Source organism: Carassius carassius, chromosome 37 (genome assembly GCF_963082965.1).
Source record: "Carassius carassius chromosome 37, fCarCar2.1, whole genome shotgun sequence".
Lineage (NCBI taxonomy): Eukaryota > Metazoa > Chordata > Actinopteri > Cypriniformes > Cyprinidae > Carassius > Carassius carassius.
In genome coordinates, this window is record NC_081791.1 from 7178668 (window position 1) to 7201700 (window position 23033).

At 37.6% G+C, this 23033-nt stretch overlaps 1 protein-coding gene across 6 annotated transcripts in view; it reads right to left on the minus strand.

The window, feature by feature from the left end:
* Window positions 1-23033, minus strand: part of LOC132117903 (ankyrin repeat and SAM domain-containing protein 1A-like) — a 121637-nt gene that overhangs the window by 1930 nt on the left and 96674 nt on the right. For 4 of the 6 annotated variants that reach the window (XM_059527257.1, XM_059527253.1, XM_059527256.1 and 1 more), the window contains 10 exons: window positions 13479-13577; window positions 13176-13322; window positions 12862-12969; window positions 11243-11410; window positions 11016-11153; window positions 10732-10803; window positions 9223-9309; window positions 6692-6829; window positions 5190-5366; window positions 2914-3181 (listed from right to left, as the gene is read on the minus strand). In XM_059527257.1, the coding sequence (XP_059383240.1) occupies window positions 3077-3181; window positions 5190-5366; window positions 6692-6829; window positions 9223-9309; window positions 10732-10803; window positions 11016-11153; window positions 11243-11410; window positions 12862-12969; window positions 13176-13322; window positions 13479-13577 (1239 nt within the window). In that variant the 3' untranslated portion in view covers window positions 2914-3076. Of the gene's footprint in view, window positions 1-2913; window positions 3182-5189; window positions 5367-6691; window positions 6830-9222; window positions 9310-10731; window positions 10804-11015; window positions 11154-11242; window positions 11411-12861; window positions 12970-13175; window positions 13323-13478; window positions 13578-23033 lie in introns of those variants that run through there. The other 2 variants (XM_059527255.1, XM_059527259.1) reach the window with 2 other exon arrangements.

The following is a 23033-nucleotide window of genomic DNA, read 5'->3' on the forward strand; positions in this document are numbered from 1 at the left end:
TGTCTGCTGTGAAGTGCTGGTTAAATTATGACTAATTATGGGATCTGCTACAAAAGGATGATCTCACATTGTATTTTGGGCTAGCCTTCAGGGTGCAAGGGAACAGGATTTCGAGGAAAGAACTGGATATCACAACAACAACAGAAGAAACAGATTGTTAAGGGAAAATGAGAAAAAACTTTGAGGATGGAGACACTAAAGAAATGTTAGTCTGCATGAGATGCTGATTACAGGTCGCTAACACAACTTCATCCATATTTGACCTTTGACACTGAACTAACGGTGTTATCTTTTTGTAATAGTCCTTACTTTAATGCTAGTGTGTTGCTGCTATATGGAAAACCATTTCCACCATATAAAATAAAATAAATAGATATTAAAACCATGCTTTGGTAAATCATTATTATGACAAAATGATTGTGAAATGATGAGATACTATAAATGTGAGATATATATGAGATACTAAATCATTTATAAGATAAAACGTCAATGAGATAAAAGGTTGAAATTGAGAAAAACAGGCATAATTATAATATTAAGAAGGGAACAGTCATTATTACATTTTTTTCTCAACTTTGACTTGTGCGTTTCAATTCATGTCACTTATATGTGTCATAATTTTGCCTTTTCATCTCATACTTCAATTTTTTATATCAGATTTGATTTATGCCAACTTCCACTTATCACAACTGACATAATTCCACCTTTTTATATCATGTTTATGACTTTTCTTATAAATTCATAATTATGACAAAATAAATATCATATTTATGACTGTCCAAAGCATTCTTTTACCAAACCTACTACCAAAGCACGCTTTTTTTTTTTTCTCAAGTGGCTGAAATGGCTTCCATATCATCATGATATATGCTGTGCTGTGAGTTTTTCAATAAATGCTATGAATCTGTAAATGGATAAGCACCCATAATTCACGAGATCACATGAGCATTTCTAAGGCTTATGAAGAATATATGCATATAATTCCACTTTTAAATCCCTATGAGAAGAAAATAAAACCCAAACAGATTTTCCAAAACTCAAGAGTGATATGGCATACAGACGTTCACTACAACACTGATTATAGTCTGTCTTTTTTGTAATCTGTAATCTGACACATGTCAGATTACTGGACATGTGTCACCTGATCAAGCCTAAAATAAGCAGACAATATTACTTTTTACTTTGATTCCTTGACATCAGACACATTTTGAGCAGGCGGTCTGTTCAGACACCTCTTTGTGATTTGGTTCAGACATTTAGGCCCAGCCTAGTTTGCCAACTCATACTCAAGACAACACATAATATCACAGTGCTCAGCGCAAATCCATAAACTGGCAGCAAATTACATTTACAGTGAGGTACTTTTGATTCCAATTCAATTAACTTCTAATGCACTCGAGCAGGCTTCTGCCAGCTGTCTAATGTCTCATCTATATGTGAGGGAAGAACAGAACATGTATCATCTATTAGATGTGCATAGTAACGTAACAGGATGAAATAAAATCCATCTAGTCCTCACAGCCCATAATAAAAGGTTTAGATGCCAGTATGCAAGCTGAAAGAAGCCCAACAAATGCAAACAAAGCTTGACATCTGACAGTTTGCTGGCACTTTCCACAAAAAGGGTACAAAATGGGGCTTAAAACCTGTGAAGTCATTTGTTTTCTTCATAGCAAAGTAAAAAGTGGTGCTTAACCTTCAGAAAACTTTGTCCATCAACCAAATACTAAGTACTCTGCAGTTATTATGAGATGATTATACAAATATTACTTTTATATGTATTCCTGTTTAAATGCTGGTTAAAAAACATATTTGTGAGTTTTAAAGAAATAAACCAAATACAAAACTTAAAATAAAATAAAAAAACTAAATAAATAGATTCAATAAACATCATTTATAATTGCATTCACTAAAAATGTTAACAAAAACACTGGGGTTAAAACTTGATATAAAAATGTTAAATAAACTGAAAAAAAAAAAACTAAAAAACTAAGTGATACTAAAAAAAATTATATAAAAAATAATAAAATACTGATTCAGCCTAAAATATGCTATTGATAAATTTACCATAAGTTAGAGAAATGTATTTGCCGCATATTTTTTTCTCTTGTTACAATAACTTTGGATCAAATCGTTGAAGTTGACAAAACTAATTTGTGTAATAAATTGAAAATGGAATAAGTTAGTCAAATAGTGGGACATAGTATGTTTTTTTAGTACGTTACACTTAAATATGTAATTAAAGTCAATTAAACATTAATTTGGTAATTTATGTTTTAGGTTAATTAAAACATTGCTGTATTATTTCATTAGTTGGTCATCGTCAGAAAGCCAAGTCCTCTTTCCATGCTGTTATTTTTAGGCTACACAACGGTTCATCAAACATTTGAATTAGTTTCAGTTCTAAATATGCAATTTGTGCCTTTATTGTTAAAAAATTACAGGATGCCAAAATGTACCGTATTCTATTCATGGAAAGTGCCTTTAATCGCAATCCTCTGCGGTTCGATCTGATGCTACATGTTTACTGGAGTCCAGGTGTTTGAGCTCAGACTGAAGAGGAGGAAGAGGAAGTCTTCATCAGTGTCTCACAGCAACACAGAAGGGGAGAAGAAAGAAGAACGAGTTAAGAGATGAACCGTCAAGTGTGGAGGACGGAGGGAGGGAGGGTCCTTTGAGCAGAACCAGAAGGAAATGTTAGTTTCTCCACGTTTGAAACAGGAAGGTTAGATGACGAGATGTTCTGATCCTCAGCAGAGCTTTAGTTCGGTTTCAGGCCAGTTATGACACGACTACAGGTGAGAGGGGCTCCTAAACTGGGCCGCATAGCTGAATCAACTTAAAGGGCAGAGAACTGTGAGGAAGTGTGTTTGTGGAGGAAGAGTGGAGGTTCGGGAAAGGGTTGTTGGACAGCCAGAGCAGAACTAGGCTTTAGGACTGTGCGAGACAGACGGAGGAGAAAGAGGTGAAGGAGGGGGAAGGAGTTCGGCCCTGTCGGTGAGGCGAGGAGAGGTCAGAGTCTGTCTAGAGAGTGAAGGCACAGAGCGAGAGGAAAGGGTGCGAGGGGGCGGTCCGATCAGAATATGGTGGTCTCGTACTTGGTGCTGACAGTGCGTTTGGGATCTGTGGAGTCCAGGATCCAGGTGGCACTGCTCTGAGCGTCCACATCCATCGCTTCCACCTGAAACAGCAGAGGAGACACGTGAACACTCATGTCAGCTGATGGATGTACAGCTTTAGTCTCGTTCCTCTCACCAGAGAGATGTTTATGAGAGCTTCGGGTCAGGTTTCAGCTTTTAAATGAGAACCGAAGCTTTCAAAGAAATATTCATGGTTAAAAATGCTTGGATTAGACAAAAATCCTTTTGTGTTAACTGAAAAGTCTCGATAACTTGGAATATCCAGAGAAAAAACATTCGGTGACCTCCAAACTGCTATACATTACTGTTCAAAAGCTTGGGTTTGGGATCTTTTTTTTTCTTCTTCTTTTTTTTTTGTATTTAGTATGCTCAATGAGGCTGTGTTTATTTAATAAAATATACTGTAAAAGCAGTAATATTGTGAAATATTCTATTTGGATATATTCTAATTTAAATGTATTCCTGTGATCAAAGCTGAATTGTCAGCATCATTACTCCAGTCATCAGTGTAATTCTAATATGCTGATTTGCTGCTCAAGAAACAGTTTTTATTATTATAATTATCAGTGCTGAAAACAGTTGCTGCTTAATATATTTTTGTGAACTTCATAATTATTTAATGAATAGAAAGTTCAAAAGAACAGCAAATATTTGAAATTGACGTTTTGTAACGATGATTTTCACATTTGACCAAATGAATATCTCCTTGCTTGTTGGTTATTTCTTACATTTAAAAAAAAAAAAATCTTACGGACCCCAAACTTTGAAGATTCATATACTGTATATCATGGGCGTAGGTTTGGTCAGGAATTATTTTGTTGTAAGATACCAGTGATTTAATGGTGTTTTCCTTTTTTATTTCAGACTGTTGGCAATACAGAATATTACAATACAGAAGTGAATCTACTTCATCTCATTATATTGTATCCTGACCCCGATATACCATCCTGTATACTGTCCCTAAAGAGCTAGTATAACTGTATAATCTCAAAAATGCACTCTGAAAAAAAAAAAAAAAGAAAAACACCTGAGACTGTGTAATGCTGAACAACCAAACGTTTTATTAACAAAAATAATTATGTACAGTAGTATTTACACTAACAAAAAATACTCTGCAACAAGGAAACAAATCTAAATAAATATAATAACCTTTTTCTATTATAAACACTATTTACCCTCCAGTAGACTCACGTTTATGTTGACTGCAAGATTCTAAGTTAAGGTACAGGCTAATTGACATTCAGTTACTTGCTAACGTAGCATTCTATCATCCTGGGTAACACATACTATCACCAGTTAATACTATTTTCCACAGTAGAATCTTCATTTGAAAGCCTGGTCAGTCAATACTGCTAGTTTATTTATGTGGCTAGCTAGTTATTTTGCCTACTTACACTCTGACTCTGCTTTATGAAAAAGCTTCTTATGTCCCCTTTTTTCTTCTTGGGTGGCATCTCCAAATTACAAAAAGGGGCAAAAAAAACCGGAATATTAAAATGTTTCACTCTGGCCTTTGTATGTGGCAGAGAGACAGCCCTGGTAACTTACCGTCGGCGGCGTCAACATGTGCACACACACACAAACACACACACACACACACACACACACACACACCACCCACTCGCTGCTAGTGCAAGCACAAAAGTAGTCCCGGCCCGCGCGTGTAGCCTGTCAGATACCCCGCCGCCAATCAATTTACGGCGTTTCTTGTACTGTCGTCGTCCTGGCCGTTAGAATCGATCCAAATAGCAGTGCAAAGATCCAAATAGCAGTACAAATGAGCTTGCTAAATATTGGTGGGGACAAATTTGTAATCTCAAAATAATGATAGGGACTAGTACCTAGCGTCCCCCCCTAAACCTACGCCCATGCTGTATATACTGTACACTGTAGCCACATCTGAATGTGTGATTCTTCACAGAGCCAGCAGGGAGCTCCACAGTACTGGTCAAAAAGACACTAAGTCATAGAAAGAGAGGAACCATGGCAGCTGTTTGAGCTACTGAAGTGACAAGGTGAACAGAAGAGGAGCTGGAAAAAGGACCTCACCCCTGACTTGCGCATGCTCCCTCGTGGTTTGGGGACAGGTCTGCTGCTCTTGGTCTCGATGATCTCCGTGGCTCCGGCTGCGCTCTGCTGTTGTCTGGTCCTCTGGGCCTGCAGGGCCAGCTGATAGGCCACTTCAAACGCCTGTCCCAGCGTCAGAATGATCTCATAGGTCAGGTTCTGTCGGGAGGTGGAGACACGCTGATTAACAATCATGATCAAGTTCTCAAACCACTATTAAGAAATGATCAAAGTATTCAAATGTCATCCATTCATCTTCAGAAGTCTCTTTAATAGCCTCATCAACAGCATCGTACATCAATACATCTGTACAGGCCTCCAACATTATTTTGCACTTAAAGAGGCAATTCAACTCATAAAGTGTGTAATAACAAGCTTAGCTATGTCATATAATGAAGAGCAGCTTTTTATATATTTACACATCGGTGAGTCTCTGTAAAGGGACGCCAGGACAGCTGAAGTACTGTAATGTCTAATTCTCTCTTCTAGGTCAAAAACAAACACCACAATACTGAACATAAACTCTCAGGTCCTCCACAAAATAATCAGGGCTTGTAACGTCAGACTGTGTTTGCTTTTTTCCAAAAGCTTTCGAAGATACAGAATTGCATATCTAACGTGGTATACATTTGACAAACTTTGCTACAAGGGAGCAAAACTCACATCTTAGAGCATCTAAAAGTAATTCCCTTTTTGGCCCTGGCCCTTTTTATGCTTTTATATGCAATGAATTATTCATTAAATCTAAATTAATAAAGCAGCAGGCTGTGCAAATAAACAAGATTTCTCAGCACAGTCAAGATGCATTTGATTAAAACTGAACTGAGCTTTTTCTTTTATTAAAAAGTATTTCTGATGCATTTTTAAAAGATTGTTTCACTGTCTAATATAACCTCTTAACACAAAGAAAAAGCTATTTATTAATTGTTGCGATTGTCACCTGATCAGTCAATTATCAGTTCCAATAAACGCTTGATTTTTGAATTATCAAATGAACTGCTAGTTGCAAATCTACTAGAGTCTGGCTGTAAGTATTCAAGACAATGCTAGGTCTAGCGTGCGTGTGTGCACGTGTGTGTGTATCATTCAGGCAGCTGTATGATTAATGTAATTTTAATGGGCTGCTGCTCACAAGCGCTCCTATAAAACTCTGTGTGATACTATCAGAGACCTGCAATCTGCCCACGACGCTCTGCACTCCACAGAAAGAGAGAAAGAGACTCTCAATGCCCAGAAACATGAGCGTTTCAGAGCAGTAGTCCTCACCTGGTGGGTCATTAAACAGGTCTGTTATGAATATCACAGACAGACATAATGTGAAATGCAAATTTGGTGGTTTTCGATCCAATTTACATCTGCAAAAAAGCAATTTGCAGTTTGCAGTTTTTTTTTCAGAATACTGTAAACAGCATCCAGAACTGAAGCGAAGCAGCGGAGAACCACTGATGGAGAAAGAGCAGTAATAATGATGGTGTTTGTCTCACCACATCCACGGTGCTGAACACATGGCAGTAATGATGGCTGCTCTGCAGATCTTTAGTGATGTAAGCGAATGTGCAGAGGTCCTCTGGGTCCTGAGCTGCACACGAGATGTTCCTGATCTCATGTTCTGCAATGATGTTCTGCACACACAACCCAACATGACATTAGCAAACAGATCGAAGAACTTCAACAAAAACAAACTTACACAGAAACAGAAACAGAAAGAAAGTTCTTGCAGGAGTAGTTAAAACCAGAGATGTTCACAAGTCTTTAACTTGGAGTCTGAGTCAAGTCTCGAGTCTTTGGTCACAAGTCTGAGTCGAGTCTCAAGTCATTTAATTGCTCGCAAAAAAAATCCCATTCAGAATCTTTATGGATTGAAATCGCACTATCTACGAAGCTTTTTTAATAGGCTACAGACAAAATATATGATCTATGAATTATATGAATCTATTTGAAAGAGGTTTTAAGATGTAAGGTTAATGTACATCCAGCCTGTTGCTAATATTTTAATCCATTACCATGTTCAAAACACTTTTTCTGAATCAAATTGTATAATAAGAGTACCAAATAATATCTACCAAAAAAGCAATGTACACTCAAACCAAAAATTCAGACACCAGATAGTTCATTTGTGTAAGTGAGGATAGCAAAATAACTTTTTAAAACTTTAACCAAAAATTCTTCATACAGTGGACTACCAGTAAAATTGATACAAATTTGGGACCAAAAATTATTCAGCCATTTTGACGTGACCATGTTTTCTTTTATTGCTAATGCAACCTTTTAACACTACAGACTGAACAAAATCTGGTTTGACCAGTCAGAGTCATAGGTTACAGACAGATTAATACTTGTACTATGAAAAATACTTGTATTTGCAGCATTGTTGTTTTCTGCTGTTTTAGTGAAAGTGAAAATCTATAATTTTGCTGCTCATAGCGTTTCTGTTGTTGTTAAAATAATCGCATCATCCGCAGCTCTTGAACCTTGGCGCCAGCTTGTGTCCGGAGTAAAAGAGAAAGCAAATGGAGCTGAAAGGGCTTGAATAAAGCGCGTTTGGCTTTAGATAAAAACACTAGAGGATATAGTGCTGAAACATATTTACTTAAATGACCCTAAACGCCTGTTATGTGATTCGCTCCGCTGTTTTGATGCTCTGCTCACTTAAAATGGTGCTTTGTTACTGCTCGCGGTCCGGATGGATGCCAGGGTGCGTATGCGGTCTGCCTTTTGAATATTACTTATAGAAGTATTTAAGGATAAAAGACTTAAAATATTTACGAGTCCTTTTCCTTGACTCCAGACTTGAATAACTCGAGTGTCCATCTCTGGTTAAAACAATCAATATCAGATGATACTGAAAAATACAATTAGATAGATGTGAAAGATTGGGGGGATAATGGGATGAAAAGATAAATGGGAAGGAAGGATGAATGGATGGAGGGATTATTGATAAAATGGATGGATGGTTGGGTTGGGTTAGGGGGCTGGGATGGAGGAAAGGCATGGGATGGCACAGGATAGAGATTGGGCAAGATGGACTGGGTGGAAAGATGGATGGGGGGGTAAGGGAGGGAGGGATGGATGATTATAGAATGGACAGATAAGATGGATTGAGTGGATGGAATGAAATGGCATGGCATTGGATGGATGGATTGGAAGGATGGGATAGATTGAGAGAGAGATGGATGGATTAGATCAAGGATGTCAAACTCAGTTCCTGGAGGGCTGCAGCACTGCAGAGTTTAGTTCTAACCCTGCTCCAACATACAAACCTGGTAGTTTTCAAATAAGTCTGAAGGACTTGATTTGCTGGGTCAGGTGTGATTAATTAGGGTTGAAGCTAAACTCTGCAGGGCTGTGGCCCTCCAGGAACTGAGTTTGACACCCCTGGATTAGATGGACGGATAGGATGGATGTGATGGATTGGAAGGCTGGGGTGAAAGGATGGCATAGGATAGATTGGGAGGATGGATGGGATGGACTGGTTGGAGAGATGGATGAAGAGAGGGAGGGATTATTGATGGGATGGACAGATAAGATGAATTGGGAAGGATGGAATGAAATGGCATGGCATTGGATGGATGGATTGAATGGGTTGGACTGGAATAATGGGATGGCATGGGATACTTTTGGATGAACTGTGTGGATGTGATAGATTGAGAGAGATGGATGGATGGATGGATGGATGGATGGGATGGATGGGATGGACTGGATGGACGGATAGGATGAATGAGTTGGATTTGGAGGCAGGGATGAAATAGGATAGATTGGGTGAGTAGATGGATGGGATGCACTGTTTGGAGAGATGGAGAAAGGGAAGGAGGAATGATGGCTGGAGGGATGGCATGGAATAGCAGATGGATGGATGATAAAACAGACAGGCAGACAATCTCACTGCTGAAATCAGTTTCTCATTACTACCCAAAATATTTTATAATGTTGTTTTTTAGAATAACAATTAACAATTAATGCCTGCAATTTATTTATCTGCCTTGGGATGAACGACAGAGGAGGAGGATGTCATCACCTTGTTGGCAGCGTCAATGAATTTCACACCCTTGTACGTGATGGAGAGGACGATGGTGGGGATCTTCCTCATCTGTTCTGTCGACCTCTGAGAGAGGAGAGAGAGAGTATTATAGGATGTTTGTCAATGTCTTTTACATCATATAGGGTTCATTTAATGTCTGGAATATTTAAATACAAATGGATTCATTGATTGACTGACTGATTGACTATATAACACATTTTGTCCCAAAAGTTTCATTACTGTAAAAGAGGGGCCACTGGTGGGCCTCGCCAATCATCAAAAATAGGCACAGGTCAGCTTTAAAGTATTTAAATGATACTAATTAATACTATTAATATACTAAATAGTACTGCAACTTAATTAAAATGTTAAAAAACAACAAAAAAACAACAACAACAACAATATTCTGTTTTCACATAGCTTCAAACCTTCTGGAATTACAAAATGAATAGTTAATTAATTTAATTTATCAACACTTCCAGTGTCTGTTAATAAACAAGTCTGAAAACAAGCAGCTCTGTCACAGTTACAGGGGAAAAATATATAGAAAATATATTTTTATTAATATATTGACACCTTCAAATATTATGTCGGATACGGAAAGCTTTGAATAAAAACAAACAAAAAAAATATAATATGAATAATATAATATGATAATATGAAAAATCTATAAAAAATAAACTAAACCGTAAACATAATATTAAAAAATAGTATTAGGCACCATGACAGTATTATTTGTACAAAATTTAAATAGAAAATTGTTATTATTATTTCTCATTTATAATTAAATATCAATTTAAACAAATAACGAACTAGTATGTTACATCATGGTAATGAGGAATTGAGGGGAAAGGGAGTACTTCATTACCATGACAATAAATGTCAATGCTAGAAGCCTTAATGGTCCTTAAAATGCTGTTTTATTATTATTATCATTAATATTTAGGGGTTTAGAGAAGTGACCAGTTTCATTGTGAGATTCACCAATAGTCAATGCTAATGTTTAAGGGACAGATTTATTATGCCCTTTTTTAATCATTTACTCAAAGAAAACATGTGTTAGTTCTGACTGTTTATGCTTTGGTCTTTTCATTGAGTGCCTGGCCCGACTGACTAGACAGCTTATTGTGACTGCATCTCTGCACGGTCCGGCTGAGCAAACACTTCTGCTTGATTATTTAACCATTTAAACCCCAACATAAACGGCTACGTATCAGAACAGCCCTTGAAGTGCAAATCTGCAGTCTGTCTCTCACACACAGGACAGTGCGATGAAGCGGAAGCCCATTTTCCACTTTTTGGACAGACCTTGTTAGTCGTATATTATGAAACTGTCCTTTTTTGCGCTAGTGCCCCGTAGAGGACTCGCATGGGTGGCATTTTCCCTGACAGCGCTGCTTGCTGCCCGTTCCAGAATATAATAATAATAATAATGTCAGCGTCCTGGCGTGACTCCTCACAGGAGACCTTGAGCTCTTATTGGTCAAAGACTCTGTGAACACCTACCCTCATTTTAGCACAGGCGTCCTGCGTTGACTCTGTTCCTCTTAGTTCTTTAATGAGCTTCGAGCCCAGATACTGCAGAACGAGCGAGTCAGGACAAACCAGTAAAGACAGAGAGAGAGAGAGAGAGAGAATTCAGTTGGTCTCAGCTGGCAAAAGCAAACCGTTAAATCACATTATCTAAACACAATCAAGGGTTCGGATGATTTCATAACATATCACCTAAATATGAATTATGACGTTATTATTATATAAAGGTGCTGTTTTAATGATAAAAAAATGATTACGTTGGCCTCGTAACCGCATGATTCGAAGATGAGCTTCTCGGGCTGATGGTGCCAGTTCTGGACCGGTGTGTACGGCGCCGCCAGACTCGGGGGTCGTAAGGTCAAGCGAGGCTCCCGTTGATGTTCCTCAAATCTCTCCTTTAGAGAGGAAGAACAATTTCAGGATAAACTGAACCTAATGTGCATGATTTGAGCAGAAACGGAAGGATTGGTGGAGTTTGACTCACCTGTGGCTGTGGTCTGTCATTGGGCCGCTGTCGAACAGCCAGGTCATATTCTGAGTCGGGACCCCTCCTCCTCCCAGAATCACCAGCAGGTAACAGGGGATCCATGGAGCGCGTGTAGGAGTCTGAGTGACCGAGAGGAGACGAGGTCTGGGACATGAGATCCTGACACTGCAAAAGAAGAGCTCAATGAGGGAGATCAGCCAACCTGAAAGATGTCCTTGCTCAGAATGAGAGAGAGAGAGAGAGAGAGAGAGAGAGAGAGAGAGAGAGAGAGAGAGTTTACAGTAGACTGAACTTTGTTATCGACTGTAATCAGGGTTGATGCCAGATTTCATTTGTTGTGAATAAAAATAAGGCAGTGAGGAACAGAAGTGCAGTCTGGTCAGTAAGACAAACTGTTTTCAACCGGGGAGACTGAGCAGAGGAAGACACACAGAAAACACCAAACTTCCTTTAAATCTCTAGTGGACAAAGAGAATTGAATTAAATTGAATTTCACTTAACGGATTATCTTTTTTTTTTTCAACAAAAATACATTCATGTTGTTTCATTTTGAATTCTAGTTAAGTTTTTAATATTATGGCAGCTTCCTTTGATATTTGGCTGACGAATAGCATGTTTATGTGAGGTTTATAACGTTTTCTTTTGATAAAAACTCTTTAAAAGATTACCATTTCTTTGAGAGCTTTTGCAGAGAAATATAATTCCCTAAGAGACCTTAAACCAGCATAATTGATTAAATATTAGTTAGTTTAAGAAATCCTGGACTCTGGAATCTCCTATTTGGCATCATGTACTCGATCTCATCTCGGCAATTACTGAAAATATTTTTAACCACAGTTCGGTTCATTTCATTTATTTTTCCCATTTGTTGACGACATAAGATGCTATGGTAGTTTTAAGACGTGAGGGTGGTATGGAACATTTTAATATCTGTGGAAACTACTTCCTTTGCAGCAGCGTAACCTCGTCCAAAAATATAAGCGGAAAATTAAGGAAATGCAACCTTAAAAGAACCTTAAAATGTGATTCTTGTATTCTCTTCATACTAAATATAATTAATTCGCAGATTTTTTTTCTTCAAATAGTATTATTTTGGTGTGAGATATGAACAGTTTCACTGTGAGATTCATCCAATACCCTTCTGTGAAAGACAGAAATGTGACAGAAAAACACAGTTTTGGACCTGGATGATTGAGCAGAGGAAACAGAAAATACATCTTCCAAATTTCTAGTAAACTAAAACTCTGAAAGGCATGGTTTGATAATTCAAAAGATTTACAATTGGGTCACGTCTTATTTTCGCAAACACAACTTTAGAATTTTTTAAACAATTAATACACATTTACAGATCAAATATTTGGTCTATTATAGTCCCCTGATTTTACAAATTATTATAGTCAACTAAAAATACATATGCCATTCCAGCTAAATTAATACATTTGCCATGCCAAAATATTGATAATATTTTCATAAAGAAACCTAACAAAAAAACCACAAAGTTTTGAACAAACTGTGATTCTACCCTCAGAGTCTTGTTTTTGTTCACTCCTAATGGTCTACTTGAAGCCTCAAATCTATTCTAGAATGTGTAATATCATAAAATATGATTATATTACTCTGATCTGAGAGAGGCGGGGTGGTTTGACCGGAGGCTCCTCATACGGCCGTTCAGCTAATGACGCAATAATCCTTTTCCTGTGGCCCAACAGCGTGATCTTCAGCACCTAAAAACACACGCAAAGGCAAAAGTGACAATGTCTACTTAGCAACATAAAAACCCTGCTCTCAAACTAATAATTCAGAGTCAAGTAATTGAATTTTTAAAAATAAAGTAAACACCAATTATGTAAATACTTCATATAATACTTGATATGAAACAACAGGAAAAGTGTACAGTGTAAATGTCTGAGTGCATCCGGTAGGTTCTCACATTGACGATCTCCAGCTCCCACAGGTTCTTCACACATTCTAGCGTGCGATAGCCGCTGGACAGGAAGTTCTGCAGGTATTCCTGAAGACCCAGGACGTCCAGCCACGCAGAGAGGGACGTGCTGCCGTCACAGCCTAACGCTTTCACCTGCACAGATCAAAACAACAGAGAACCAACTTCAGACCCAAGCAATGGATATTATTATAATGATAAAAATCTTACAAAATAATACTGTTAAGGGCATAAAGTGACTATTAGCATCATGTGACAATCCTCTGCAAAGCATTTTAGACTCGCACAGACCTTTGGTAGAGAACGTGCAGCACTGAGGATCTTCCTGCGATGAGCCGGATCCGTGATGCCAATTTCTCTCAGGTCTCGCTCTTCCATTACATCATTTCCCTACACAAACATACACACACACACCTATCAGATGGATAACAAGACAAAAATACAATATACACACCGCTACAATAAACAACCTAAATCAATAAGCCCATATCAACAGTGTGTGGCAATAATGCACCATTTGGTAAATGCATTTTTTTTGTCTAAAAAAGCAAGGTTTAATTCAATGTACTGCAAAGCACCATAAAAAAATAGCAGCATCGATGGTCATCTCTAAACCAGCTCTACTTTAATCAATAAACATACAGAAGGTCTCCACTTTATGGATTGAGGACATAATACATGAGGTAGGACAGAGGCTTACATCTCACATTGTGTGTGCGCATGAGTGTGTGTGGTTCATGTTTCTTCATTGATCAATGCCATATACTCTAAACACAGTGTGTCTACCACAGCAGCATCTGAGCGATCGATGTAAGACAGCGCAGAGAGCAATCTGAGGTACTGATCTCACAACGAGACACACACACACACACACACACACTCTCAATCCCTTTATACACTCCATTCATTTAACAGGAAACACTGTGCATGACCCCTTCATGCACCTGAAGTGTCTATCAATCAAATGACGTCTAGAATATAATAAACTTGATTCGGACAGAAAGTGCATGACAGGAATTTACAGAAAGTGAGTGCTGTGTTTTGAGATGTGATTTACAGTTCCCAACAAACTGTGCTTCTGTACACATTTGATGAACAACAAACTGTATGCTGTGGAGAAAATAATCACTCCTTTGAGCACTGGCTGTCATTATGTGGCGACTGTGAGAGAGAGAGTCCATTCTAACAAAGACACACACTGAAACTAAATCATTCAGACGCAATCCCCACTTCACCAAGAGTATTTCACTGCAAAACCAAAAATAAAATTAAATCATAACCAAAACTAGCACAGCAAAAACAATCCACAAACCAAAATAAACCCCAAAATAATAATAAAATAAGGCAATCCATAAAAAACAAATCTAAATAAAAAGAAACACAAAAGAAAACCAGTAAAACACAAAAGAAGACAACAAAAGAAAACCAACACAAGCAACAAAAAAACTAAGCAAAACTAAAAACTCAAATCACAAATCAAAAAGAAAAGCAAATCACAAAACCAACACAAGCAAAACAAAAACAATAAAACACTAAAAACAGAGCAAACCACAAAAAAATCTTTAAAAATACTGAAAAGAAAAAAAAAAACACCACAAAAAAATCCATTAAATAGCAAAACACATTACACAAAGCCAAAAATACAACACAAACAAAGAGCAGACCACAAAACCAATAAAAACTAACAAAAAGCCAACCCCAAAACCAACATACGCATTAAAAAAAAACTCAAACACAAAACAAAACCAATAAAAATCACACACAAAAAAACAATACAGAGCCAACCAAACAAGAAAAAAGCCAATCACACCAATTAACATGACCAATATCATGAGCAACAAAAAAGGCTACAGCTACTAAAACAAATACAACAAAATGCAAACAACAAAAGGCTAAAAAACCCAAATATTGAAAACAAAACCAATAAAAAAGAACAGATAATAATCAAAAGCTCATCACAGCGTGATAAAGTGACCACGTCATCTTGTTAATCGACTGTCAGCGTTAAGAGTTCTTGTCCGAACTAGCCTACAGTAAAATATTGTTGCAAAATCCTGCTCCCCTTAACTCCGTATTAAACATCAAATACATTTTGATCACCTGTGATTTTCTCTTTGCACAGCACTTCGGTGGACAGGCAGAACTGTAAGTCATACGGTTTTGACTGGTGCAAGAAAACTGTGCCATGAGTAATAATCATAACACTTTCTGATCCAAGACAGACACTGAAGGTGTAGATCTACTCCGGATCAACTAAGAGACATCTAATGCACAGATGAATATATCTACACCGACACAGAAAAAAATCACGTCACTGTCCGTCATCATTCACTCCGCTCAAACATGAGCGATCTGAAGCACTTCAAGTCTCATCTGCTCATTCTGTGATAAAGTGAGGAGCGAGGCAGATGGGGAATAAGCTGGAGTAAAACTGCCCAAATCATTTAGAGTGAGAAAACGGCAGCTGAATGCAGAAGAGGCGAGGTGGATCAATCTGTCTCTGTCCACTTTTTATCTCTCGCTTGCTCTCTTTCCAATCCACTTAACTCTTCTTTTCTCATTTTCAGCCTTCAGTACAGACTGAAATCAGATCTCTGAGAACATCACACATAGATGGTTTATTCTTGTACGGATGGGATAATGTGACAATGAAACAAATGGAGGTTGCTCCAAAATGTATCTGGACACTACACCAAGCTGCATCATCAGACTTTCTTTAGCTAACTAATGTGTCATATTTCTACATCATTTTTTTCATTGACTTCAGGTATCATTCATGTTCGAACCACAAGCAAAATTTTGTATACTTTGCTTTTAAATCCCAAACCGCAAGCATGTAACTGCGATGTTGCCTTAGCAAACAGCAGTAATAAAAGCTTATGTGACTCACATCTCCAGAGACTTCAGAGACTTTGCAAAGAAATAATGTTTTTTAGAACTATCCAATTTCACCAAGACATCTGAGAATAAAACTTTGATTCCAGTTGTGGAGAGATTCCTCATGATGGCAAAGGAGAAAATCAGCCTCTAATAAGAGACGTCCACAAAACAACAGCAGCGTACGAGAAATCAAAAGAAATCTGTGCACTTCGGAGCCGTGGAGATACTCAGTCCTTAATGTAGAGGAACTTGAATTAAATTTGAAGAACTATGCAGATGCTTTATGATGACAGAGGAATTCATAACCATTTCATATGCTAGCTGGGTCAATGATAAATAGATAGACATGATGTGAATCCATGTGCAGAAAAAAACACTTAAACCGTTTAAACATGGATTTCCTGATACAACGTTTGTGAGCCAATATCCAATAATTTAAGATAGGGATGCACCGGCCCGATATTGAGCTGCTGTACTCGTACTCGTTAAGATGCCCCGATACCAAACACACACCACACACCATGTGATAAGTGCCATATTCAGACAAAGAAACACAAACAACAGAACAACAGACAGCAGAATGGAGTTTTTAGAGATTAAGGTTGTCTACATAGGAGATCTATGCATTGAATATAATGTTAAACATTCAGTATTAACGCCTGTATAGCTGACGTGCGCGAGCTGATAAAGCACACTGAGTGGATCGAGCGCGCTGCAGTGGAGACAAGCGAGTTTGTCGAGTGAATATACATTTCGTCACTGGAAAGTTTGTACTGTAGTTCGGTCGGATATGTCAAAAACAATTCAGTAAAACAATGCACAAGTTACTTAACGGAGAGGGGGGGGGGAGCGCGCACTTCAGTTGTGTGTGATCTTTGATGTTCACTCACTTAGCACACACATTTGGATTAAAAAAAGACAATTTATAGGGACATTCACTATGCACATTATTTATTTGTAACTTAGGCATACATGACTCTAGCGAAAGTGAATCTAGCAACCTGTGTGTAATGCTCTCGGCAGTACGTTACTACTGTCCCTCTCGTTCTGCAACAGTACAAATACTTGCACGCGTTGCACGTTTTGCTTGCTTGAGTGTTTCTGCATTACATGAGTGGCTTTGGAATATAAATCGCAGCACGTTTATAATGAGTGGTTCTCGTAATTATTACAGCAAAGCTCGTCATTACAGTAATAAGTCGCTGAAATGGAGCAGCTCTAATGCTATTAAATTACAGATGATGAACAATAGAGCAAAAACATGAACAAAGAAAGTAACAAAAACTGTTAAAATATTTTTTTAATGGGCATAATTAAGTGTGAAAATAACTGAAGGATATACAGTTAAACCAAAAATTATTCAGAGACCAGATATAATTTTTTATATATTTTTTTTTACTAGTGGGTACAGGACACCATAGTTCATTTATGTAAGGGAGGATAGTAAAATAAAGTAAACTGTGACAAATTATACCCAACAATTCTTCATACATTAGACTACCAGTAAAACTGATACACATTTGGGACAAAAAATTATTCAGACCAAGTCTGGGGAAAAAAATGAAGTTCAGGTTTGGCCAAGTGTTGCCCAACTAAGTATTGATAGTTGTGTAAATACTGTCATACTAACAACTGTCTGAATATTTTTTGGTTGATTGTAATCCATTACATACCTTTCTATCAAAGTTATCTAACATCATCAAGATTAATTTGTTCTGACAGTTAAACTCTGAGTTCTTGTCATATTTTATTATCTTCGTGATAATGTGAAATGTTGAAGCTGTCTGAATAAATTTTGGTTTGACTATCTATTTAATAAATTAAGTTAACCAGCTGACATTATACATAATCTTTTGGTTTCTGTACCCAATATAAAAAAAAATTACAAATGCAATAAAAATATCGGTATCTGTACTCTGTATCGGCAAGTACCAAAAATAAAAGTATCGATATTGGGCAAGTACTGGAAAAAGTGGTATCGGTGCATCCCTAATTTAAGACAACATCTGCTGATACTCATAGTTTGGTGGTTGTTTTAAGACACTGATAATGACGCAACTTCAAAAGGGAACTGACATATCAGAATGTCAAATGTCAAAATCAACTGCGGGCGGCAGATCCTTTTCCTATTTGGCGCCTAAACTCTGGAATAACCTACCTAACATTGTTCGGGAGGCAGACACACTCTTGCAGTTTAAATCTAGATTAAAGACCCATCTCTTTAACCTGGCATACACATAACATACTAATATGCTTTTATTATCCAAATCCGTTAAAGGATTTTTAGGCTGCATTAATTAGGTAAACCGGAACCGGGAACACTTCCCATAACACCCTATGTACTTGCTACATCATTAGAAGAATGGCATCTACGCTAATATTTGTTTGTTTCTCTCTTGTTCCGAGGTCACCGTGGCCACCAGATCCAGTCTGTGTCCAGGACAGAGGGTCACTGCAGTCACCCGGATCCAGTACGTATCCAGACCAGATGGTGGATCACACCTAGAAAGGACCTCTACATCCCTGAAAGACAGCGGAGACCAGGACAACTAGAGCCCCAGATACAGATCCCCTGTAAAGACCTTGTCTCAGAGGACCACCAGGACAAGACCACAGGAAACAGATGATTCTTCTGCACAATCTGACTTTGCTGCAGCCTGGAATTGAACTACTGGTTTCGTCTGGTCAGAGGAGAACTGGCCCCCAAACTGAGCCTGGTTTCTCCCAAGGTTTTTTTCTCCATTCTGTCACCGATGGAGTTTCGGTTCCTTGCCGCTGTCGCCTCTGGCTTGCTTAGTTGGGGTCACTTCATCTACAGCGATATCGTTGACTTGATTGCAAATAAATGCACAGACACTATTTAACTGAACAGAGATGACATCACTGAATCCAATGATGAACTGCCTTTAATAATCATTTTTGCATTATTGACACACTGTTTTCCTAATTAATGTTGTTCAGTTGCTTTGACGCAATGTATTTTGTTTAAAGCGCTTTATAAAAAATAAAGGTGACATATCAATTTATTCTCTATAAAACATTTCACATTTTATTTATAGCCTATAATACAAAATTAAAGACCAGCTAAGAAAAACAGTGCTCTTAAATTTTATGACAAATGTAAATGTGAACCAATAGACTGCCAAAATAAACAATGATTAACTATTCATTATTTAATATATTATATGAAATACGGAAGTTAAAATGTTTCTTAAAAATTTTAAAATAATCATATTTTACATTTGCACAAATAATTGATTTACAAATAGTTGATGCACTCCTGATGTGTCAAAAAAATACAGTAAAAAACATTCAAAGTAAAATATTATTACAAATTAAAAGATCTGTCTGTCTGTCTGTCATTATCAATGTTGAAAAAAATTTTTTTTTGTAGAAACCATTTTTTCAGGATTATTTGATTAATAGAAAGTTGTATTTGAAACAGCAATCTTTGGTAGCATTATGAATGTCTTTACAGTCACGTTTTGGTAAATTTAATACAAATTTGCTGAATAAAAGTATTTATTTCTTTACTTTTTTTAATTTAAATAAATAATCTTACTATATATGTAGCTTTAAATAAATACATAGCACTGTGTACATATGCAAAAAGATGTCACTTTAAAAATAAAAATAAACTTACAAAAAAAAAAAAAAAAAAAAAGTTACAATAATTAATTTGCATTCACATTTCTGGTGTTTGCTGTTAAATCGCCCGTTTGTCCACAGTCTCTCTCTCTGTCTCTCTCTCTCTCTCTCTCTCACACACACACACACACACACACTGGTTTCCGGGTTTTATGGATGTAATAGTTTTTATACAGTACAAAGTATATTTTCAATCCCTTACATTAACCCTACCCCTAAACCTACCCCTCACACAAAATTTTCTGCACTTTTGGATTTTCAAAATAATTCATTCTATGTGATTTACAAGATATTTTCCTCATGGGGACCAAAAATATGTACCCACATGGTCAAAATGTACACATTTACACACACACACACCCACCCCCCCCCCCCCCCACCCCCCCACACACACACACACACACACACACACACACACAAACACACAGCTGGCACAGGTGGTGATATCTGATCATGATACCAGCTCTGTTCTCCGGCCGGTCAATCTGAAGCACCATTTGCTGACCCCAAACATAAAGCTAATTCCACTTCTCACCGTCCCTTTGACTGACTTTGTAAGTTGGTTGCACACAGGGTCAGTGGTGAGGAGAATGCCAACATTCTCCAACCCCAAGACTTCTGAAGCATTATATTTTCAGCTTTTTCTTGGCACCAAAAACAATCATTTCGTTTTTTGTACCTTTAAGCCGTCTGTATGTAAATGACATTGTTCTGTTTGGCTAATCTTGCTGTATGTGAACATATGAATGTAATTTACACTGTATATCATCAATAGGCTTAAAAATATTGAGAAACAATTCTTCAAAAAGACGCATCTCATGTATTTAAACTTCCGTGTCGCTCCCTTTCCAAAAACACTAAACAAACTAGGTTGTTCTCCAATGTATGACACAAACAGCAGTACAGTGCTCTGCTAAAACAAATGGATGTAATAAACACACTTAATTAACCAGTTTAACTGAATATTATGCCTCTACATTTCACATCTGACATCAGCAAATTACAATTCCCATAATGCACCTCTTGAAATCCACTGTGTCCTCAGATTTTCATTTAATTTTAAATGCCTTTTAATACTCAAGCATAAGTAAAAATAGCAACATATTAAAGTCAAATTGGACGTGGAGACCTAAAAACATGGCAGACGAGCTCTTCTCAATTATTGATCAAATGTCTCACGCACGATCAAAGACGGTTGCCTGCTTTGGGGTGACTCTAGGAGAAGGGGAATGCAGGGATGATGACACGATGTGAAGAAGGAACGGAGTGGGATATGAGAGCTAATGCACTTCTGGAGAGATGTGAGACGACCTCTCCACAGGTATCCAAATGAAAGCGGGACCTCAGAGTCTTACTCCCACACTCCATATCCATGCAAATGCATTTGGGATTAGTTGGGAAAGGAGGGTAATGGGGAAACCACCATGCCTTGGTGAACACGCAGACGTGTCTCTTTCTAGCACAGCAAGTATATTACTTCAGATTTGACTTTAAAGGCACAATATGTAATTTTTCTGCTTTAAAAATAGCAGATATCACTATATCTATGTTATATTATTTTTTTGTTGTTGTGTACTTACATTATCCCGACAGTTTCCACGAACTTTAAAATCCGGAGAAAATTATAGTTTAATTAGAAGACACGGCACGTTTCTTTATTTTCGTTTTGTTGCCCGTCTATGGCGTCAAATAAACTTTGACCCCTCTAGTTTATCTAACTTCCTGCGGAACCGCCAAATACAAAGGTGAACAGAAGCAAAGACGAGACGAAGAAGAAAAAGTAGTAGCTAGCCTTGGTCGAGACTATTATATTTTATATTTATATTGTTTATATTCGTATTTATACCTCAATCAATAACTTAGTTATGGATCATGTTTATGCTTTGCCTGCACGTTCTGTGAAGCGCAAACGTACGGGTGAAATAAATGACCTGAGAAGGTTTTGGGACGAAGAAGAAACGAGACACAGGTAAATATTGGAGTTGCATTTCCAAGATAGAGAGAGCTTCGTGACAAGCTGAAACTACAGAGAGATGCTTGCATTCTAACAAACAGGTATGCATCCATTCAGCTAACTAACGTTATATCTATCCGTATATTTTGTGAAACGATGATGTCTTGTGTAAAACGCAGACGGACTAGCTCTCATGTAGAGTATAATGTAAATCTACATGTGTTCTATATCTAGCTGGATAAAGTAGCTTCAAATGCAGTTCACTATCTTGTTCGATATCATAGTATAAATGTAGCCTAATTATAATTATTAACGAAAGGCAACAGTGTTTTTTTTAACATATATTACTACTAGCTAGATGGAATATTGATTTGATAGGGGTCTGATAATTCATATATCTCTCCGTTCGAAAATACGTGATTGTCAAAATACTAAGGCTGGTGACACACTGGCTGCGTGGCGTCTCTGCTGCGTGCCAGAAGCGTGGCGCGCTGCTGCTGCTGCTGTAGGTGACATAGAGGGAGACCGCCGACAGACCAGGCTCTTGTCTTCATGACAACAATATCTATACTTCATGTTGAACATAAATATAAAGCCTACTGATAAAGGACACCGTCAACAGTAATGACGGCAAAATAGACTTATGTTTGACAGGTGCAATATTTGAAAATCGATAATTATTTATTTATTTTTTAAATTACATTTGTATCTGAATTTATGTCAACCTATAGACTTTCAAACATCAAAATGTCATGAATTAATATGTATTTGTGTACAAAATTACATATAAACATTTTCCTATTATATTTTGCCTGGAAACGCTTCCAACGCGTGTGCGTGTCGCGTGAAAAATAGGCGTCGGTTCTATTTCTAGCATGCACACGTTTTCCACGCGGCTCGAGCCGCGCCTGAGAGACGCGTCTCACGCAGGCAGTCTGCAAGCTCTAACCTATTAACATGGGAGCCGAATTAAAAACTGACAAGCCACGCAGCTGAGACGCTTGCGCCACGCATCCAGTGTGTCGCCGGCCTCAGTTAAAATGAGTGAGGAATGTGGGGAGCGACAGAGCGCGTGTTCCAATGAACAACAACTCCCATGAGCCTACGCTCTTTCCCGACGTCATCAAAATATGTCTCATGTTATTGTTTTGATTGAGTGACCCCTGGTGGCCAAAAATTCCATACTGCACGTTTAAGAAAGTCTTTAATATGCATGATACCACATTGGGTAAAGAAGAGATGTGAATCTTTTCCAAATGTATGTTCTCCAAATAAATGAACACAAATTCCAAAGTATTTTCGGAAGTAGTGTTAATGGATATGTAAATTGCTATTTGGCAAATACACCAGCATTCAAAGGTTTA